At 31.3% G+C, this 7079-nt stretch overlaps 1 protein-coding gene across 12 annotated transcripts in view; it reads right to left on the bottom strand.

Moving 5' to 3' along the window:
- Positions 1-1536: 1536 nt before the first annotated feature.
- The window catches only part of LOC143257033 (nuclear factor 1 C-type-like), a 66918-nt gene continuing 61375 nt past the window's right edge, over positions 1537-7079 (bottom strand). For all 12 annotated transcript variants that reach the window (XM_076515112.1, XM_076515119.1, XM_076515118.1 and 9 more), the window contains one exon: positions 1537-6532. In XM_076515112.1, the coding sequence (XP_076371227.1) occupies positions 6435-6532 (98 nt within the window). In that variant the 3' untranslated portion in view covers positions 1537-6434. The remainder of the gene's footprint in view (positions 6533-7079) is intronic.

The raw sequence follows: 7079 nt of genomic DNA, 5'->3' as shown, positions 1-7079 counted from the left end.
ATCTAGGTTTGGCAGATGCTAGGAAAATACTACCTGCCTGAATGAATAACGCCAACTGTAAAGTTTTGTGGAGGTGAATAGTGGTCTGTTGCTGTTTTTTATAGTTTGGGATAGGCTCTTTAGTTTCAGTGAAGGGAAATCTTAATGCTACAGCATACAATGACATTCTAGAAAATTGTGCTTCCAGCTTTGTGGCAACAGTTTGGAGAAAGCCCGTTTTTGTTTCAGCATGACAATGCCCGTGCATAAAGCGAGATCCATAAAGACATGGTTTGCTGAGCCTGGTGTGGAAGAACTTCATTAGCCTGCACAGAGCCCTGACCTCAACCCTATCAAACACCTTTGGGATGAATTGGAACGCCGACTGCGAGCCAGGCCTTCTCGCCCAACATTACTAATGCTCTTGTGGCTGAATAAGAGCGAATCCCCGCAGCCATGTTCCAAAATCTTGTGAAAAGCCTTCCCAGAAGAGTGGAGGCTGTTAGAGCAGCAAAGGAGCAAACAACTCCATGGTTTTGGGATGAAATGTTCAACAAGCAGATGTGGTAGGGTGTCCACATAATTTTGGACATGCAATGTGCATGATATTTCTATTGGTCGTTTTATAACCATATAATATCTCAAACGTAGTGTTTATGTACATATCTACTAAAAATACTGCTTTGTGTCATCATGGTAGACTGACAGATTGTGACACCCGTTTTACACGGATCTTTATTTCTGAAATGGAAAATAAAAAAATCACAACATGCCCTCAAGTGGTTATCGTGAGAACTTCTATGGTAGAATTACTAACATTACACATCCTTACAATGACCTCAGTGGTTGCTAAAGAAACACGGTTGTCCCGCCAAATCCTATCATATTGGCACCATTGTTTCCAAAATTCTGCTCCTATTCATCTCAATTTTAAAGCAAACAAAAGTTAATTTATACAAATGAAGTGAAAGGAGTGTTGTACGTTTTCTTAGAATTTTTGTAGATTTATTTTACAATGATAAATCGTTTATGTCACACGCATACGAAAGATTACCACAGAATCCATTTTCAATTATAAATTACAAAAAATTTATAGCATAGTTATTTTTGCAAGTAAAATGTCAAAGTGACTTGGTGTACACTTTTGCATTATATCTTTAAAATACTACTAACAACAACAAAAATGTGAGCTAACAATTGCAAAACATCAATAGAATATTTGAACAAAGTTAAAAAATTGGGGTGTATACAGTTATTTTGTTAGGTTTTGTTGCACCATTTCAAAATAATACGGTCAATTTATATAATTTATAAATTAAACATAATAAACTATTGCTTCAAAATAATTTTAAGTTTCTTCTAGTGCAATGACATGTAATTTCCTTTTTTTAAAACTTTACCTAAACATCAAATTTGAAATTTGCTTACTTTAGTTTTAGCTTCGACAAAACACATTTATGTAAGTATGGAATGTGTATTTAAAATGTCTGATCTTCGATTTTTTGTTGTTGTAACAAAATAGTTTTTAACACAAAAGAATTAAGCTAACAACGTTACTTGTCTTTTAAATGGCTTTATTTTGTTTATACAAATAAGAATTCCTGGTGCCAAATATCACAAAAAAAAACACACAAAGAAATTAATGTTTTGATGAATAGAATTAGTTGCTTGATTACTTATTAAAATGAAAAGCAGTTGAAAATCATAAGAACCTTGAATATTATTAGAAACTGAGAAAAATAACCGATTATTAATTTCTGATGTTACATACAAAACGCCATTTACAGAATTGTAATCATATTGAAACACTTCTAAATTATTGAAATTAAATTTTAAAAATATTATGTATATTAGTATTTGATTAATTCTACGGCTGCAAATGAAACCAAACTTCAGAGGTTTCAAACATACTACAGACTAAACCATATTTCATTACTGACAAAACGACAAGTTGGGTCACAAGCCAACAATTTATTTCTGTTATATTCTAGATTTGTGCATGTTTTAAGTTTATTTTGCAACTATGTTAAAACAATCCATAATTAACCACTGAAAAAACAAACTTGGTAACACCAAATCACAGGAGAAAAATTACAAAATATTTCATCTAAAAATAACACGTAATTTTAAAATATTTATAATAAAATCAACAGGATAATAGAAAAAGAACTTTGAATCTGAACATGAGTAAAGCGGTACAGAATGACTAGCCTTTAACCCATTACCATAAACTATGTTATAACTGTACTTTATATACACAAACGCAATAGGTTTTCAAGCACGTATCCACATTTCTCAGTGACAGTGGTGCATGAGGAAAAGTAAACAAATTATGGTGACAGATATATTCCTGTCAAACTCAAAGAAATACAAACCAAGATTCAACACTAGAGAAAAGATGGGGCAGATAGATGATATCATGATGGAACAACTAACAAGTTTTCACTTCCTAGCAGAAAGGAACTACTTAAGCCTAACTCGTACATCGTGGAAAGAGTCTCCAATTCCTTCAAATTAGAGGAATAAGCTCCCTGTTTGTCTTCAACATTATGTACAACACTACTGAAGAATACACACTTCACATCCTGACCTTGCAGGATAATGTGAAGAAGTTTCTGCACTTGCTTCATCATCTGTAGAATGTCATGGAAATGATTCCAATTTGTCAAGAAAGTTTATGTGAAGAGGCTTGTAAAATAATATATAGAAATATTTCCACAATATGTTAAGATTATAAAGGAAAAGTGCAGAAGAGCTACCACATTTTGTTATGTTACAACTAGGCAATCGAGCTGTGACAGTGTTTCCCTTGATTAATTTCTTTCTGCACTTTATTATATAAAATCTAATAATCTGTAATGTGAAAATCTTAAGTCATTAAATGCTTCACAAATTAAAAATACTACTGCTTAGGTATACAGAAACTAAAAAAAAGAAAAAATTATATTAAGAGAAAGAATAAAAATATTAAGAAAAGAAACTTCACAGAGAAACTTAAGTCAAAATAAAATACAGTCTGTTTCATTATTTGACAGTAGGCAGTCAATTTTACACAAATATTTTAAATTCATAAGTTCAGATCTTTACAATAAAAAATGATCAAAAGTAATAAAGTTTGCACTATTGTGACATTAATGTCTAGACTGGCAAAGCACAATCTGTTCATTGGTAGTTTAATATATGATAATAATTTTTATTGCACCTTTCTTTGTCATGTCAATCTTACTGTGATGTAAATATGAAATAAATTTTTGTTAGTAATAATTATCCCTTAACTATTTTTAATATTATAATATACAAGTAAAGCTATAAATTTCAGTGTTAATTAAACCTTATTTGCAAGTTTAAAACTAACAGAACTAACATTAGTTTTCTTTCAAACACATGCCTTTCCAAATAGATGAAGGCATCAAATTATCAAATTTTTAATTTTTAGACTTACTCAAGAAGAAATTCCTTGTTGACAACAATTTATTGTTTGATATACAGGGCTACTGTAATGTCTAACAACACCAACTTCAGTTAATTATGGATGTCATGGTAACTAAACAATTACAGAAATAGAGACCTATTTCATTAAGAGAAGCTAGATTAATCTTAATATAGGATGGGGTCACTATAAGTTTTCCACTATGTACATAATATTATTTCTACAATTCTTAAAAGGAAGTTTGCTAGATGCATAGAAAGATCATCCCAATTTGAGACTGTTGTTACTGTAGAGTCTTTCAAGTCACCCTAGAATGTATTTTGAATCTTTTCCTTTCTGTTCATCAAAATATGGTACCTTACAACATGACATACTAGTAGTTTCACTATCTAATTCATTTCTTCCCTCTGCTTAAAAGAAATATTTCAACATACCAAACATGACATTACATGTTTATTGCCTTAACAAACCCATCTGTACTTGAAACAGATTCAAAAGAAAAAAAACAAACAAACATGGCTAGTTCCTTCATCAAAACAAACAAGTACAGTAGGAAAACCCATCTAAAAGATGTATGCAAATGTTACATGCTCTACTCTAAATAAAGCAGATACTACCTGTAAATTTTGTTCACTGTATCTCAGCTTGTATTTTTATAGAACTTTTTTTATTTATAAATGTAAGCAAACATAACAGGAAAATAAAAGAAAATATAAGCTGGACAAGTATAATTACTATTAGTAAAAACAGACTAAAATAAAAACTTATCTAACAAACAAAGAAAAAATTTCTCTTTCAGAAGATATGCTTAAACAAAAGTGAGTTGTTTTTTTGTCATGATGAAAAACCCACTTGAACTAAAAATGCATCTCAGGATGGCTAGTGTGGGTATTAAAACTTTTACTAATAAAGCAGAAAAAACATTGTAACCTTCTTAGGTCATCTTCAGGTTAACAAAAAAAGATGACCTAGGAAGGTCAAAACATTTTTCTCTGCTTTATTAGTAAAAGCGTTAGTACCCATGCTAGCCGTCCTGAGATGCACAGTTTGTTTGTTTTTTTGTTATATTCATAGCCTTGTAGCTAGCATTCAAGCAAATGGTAAGAATTTGATATTAGAGTTTTTGCCCTGAATGGTACCTCAGACTAGATCAAATAGATAGCATGAACCTTCTGAACTACAAACAATCAACAAGCTAATTACTATGTCAAAACCAATCCAAATAAATGTTTGGATCTTACTTCTAGATTGATTAGAGTGATTCTTAAATGTTGTTCACAAGTTTCACTTGGTTTAACTTAATTAACTTCTTTTTAACTGATGAACAATTCACATTCAGCACAGTTTATTATATAACCACATCCTGAAATTATCCACCTCAGTAAAGAATCTAACTAAAAACAAAACTGCTTGAAGATTACACTCAACCTTCATTCTGTATATATTATACTTGTATAAGGCTGTAAAAAGCATGTTATATACACAGATAACTTTTCAAATAACATGTATCTAGAAAACTATCTTCTGGTTCTAGTCTATATGGGAAGACTGCTGATTTCCTACAAAACATACCCACAGAACCAACTTAAACAAAGAAAAAAAAGAATAATTTCTACACAAATCTTACAATAAACAATCTTTCTACAAATTTCAACTTGCATAGCTTAGTAGTCTGTGAATTAGATGAGTTCTAGTATCAACTAATGAATGATAGTTATAAATCTATAAAATGTAGTATGAATCTCTGTCACAATGCAAAAAAACCTAGATTAATAAGTAACTTTTTCTCTATGTATACGTATATTACAAGAGTAAGAATATAAAGAAATATCATCACAAAACAGAGAGCCAGAGCCTCTGTATTCTCTTTTCCAAGGGTCCTTCAACACATCTGGCAGGGTAACTTTCTAACACTGTACTCCACATTGACATCATGAGTACACTACAACTTTGAGTCTCCAGCAAACACATAACACAGAAGAAAAAAAACTACGTTTCTAAATAATTTCCTTGTGTTAAACAAAACCATTAGATTTTTACCTCACATCCAGTAATTGGTCATCAAATATTCACTGCCAAAGACATGGATCTTACTCTACCATACCTCCAGAAAAATCAAGGCAAGTGCTCACCCATCAGTAGACTAAATCTCATAAATATCCTAAATTTTGACTCTTACACGATTGTTTAGTATTACTTCAGAAAAACATGCAGTGAATAGGCTTCTGAAGGTAAGAAGATGAGTAATGATTACCATTACTTGCTACTATTTGTTTTTTCTTCTTAAATGTTTGAACTCATTGGTATTTATTTTTTATATTTTTAAACAGAAATTATTTTTACACAATCTGTAAAGTAATAACACTTAAAGTGGCTCTAAATTAGAAAAAAAAACATGAATGAGTTGATAATCACTTCAGATAAAAATATGAAAGTTTTTGGGTTTTTTTTCATTAGACTATACTCTAGACTAGGTTTGTTGCTGGCTTGAAAAAAAAGTGTTTTTGTTTAAAACATTAACAAGGAAATAAAATACAGCCATAATTTTTCAGGCGATTTATCTCCAAAAGTGTAGCTTCTATACTTTATCACCTTAGCATTTTTCTAGTTCTTCACATGATCTGTAAATACTAGAGAGAACTACAAAACCTAAATGTTCATACCTTATGGCATGCATTAGAACAACAAAAATTTTGAAGAACATGTAAATCATTAACTAAAAGCTAACTTGGTCCTTGCTCCTACGAGGTAGGTAAACAAGATCATGTCTTCTACAATTTCAACTTTTCTACAAGATTCAAAGCTCTAAGAACACTTACAAAACATTTCATTTTACTATGCATCACAACCACATACATTTGTTTGTATTGCTGATAGCAGTATCTTTGGCATTCTGAGTGATTAGCCTATATTGCTGTCATTAAAGAGATGGCTTTGTTTTGTTCTGATCCAAAAGCACCAACAAAGCAGCAACCTTTCCTTATGTCAGAATCAAGAAATTTTCTTGAGTGAGCAATGCAGATGTCTATGATGGCTGAGACTTTGTAGGAGATGCAGAAACATCAGTTGTCTGACTGCTTGCATCTACCCCTTCACTGCTGTGGACCTCTGGGAAAAACCTTTCTACAGCACAGAACGAAAAAATTTCTGTTTACATGCAATAAACTTATACATTACTACAGATAGGCACAACATGTGTGAACAGCTCTCATATTACAATGTATCAAAATTCAAAGCCACAGACCAAAAAAAACCTAAACATTTTAAAAGTTAAATCGAAGCTATGTCAAGTTAGAAGCACTGAATTTTAATCTTCAAAGAAACAACTTGAGAAAATGTACCAAAGTAAAAAACAACAACAATCTTAGTTCAGGTCACATCAGATGAAACCAGTCTTCACTAGATCACATTTCGCATTAGTTTGTGTGTGTTTTCATATAGCAAAGCCACATCAGGCTATCTGCCAAGTCCACCAAGTGGAATCGGACCCCTAATTTTTAGTGTTGTAAATCCGTAGACTTACCGCTGTACCAGCAGGAGTCTTTACACTAATAGATTATTACATAATGAGATAAACTTAGAAAATCTCGCATCTTCTAAACTGTTTCAGTCACATTTTCATTTAAAATGTAAAAAGTGATAAAAAGTTCTTAAGTTGATTAGTTCTCAA

Source organism: Tachypleus tridentatus, chromosome 7 (assembly GCF_004210375.1).
Source record: "Tachypleus tridentatus isolate NWPU-2018 chromosome 7, ASM421037v1, whole genome shotgun sequence".
Classification (NCBI taxonomy): domain Eukaryota; kingdom Metazoa; phylum Arthropoda; class Merostomata; order Xiphosura; family Limulidae; genus Tachypleus; species Tachypleus tridentatus.
The sequence above is the reverse complement of the archived record's forward strand: the minus strand, read 5'-3'. Positions and strand labels throughout refer to the sequence as shown.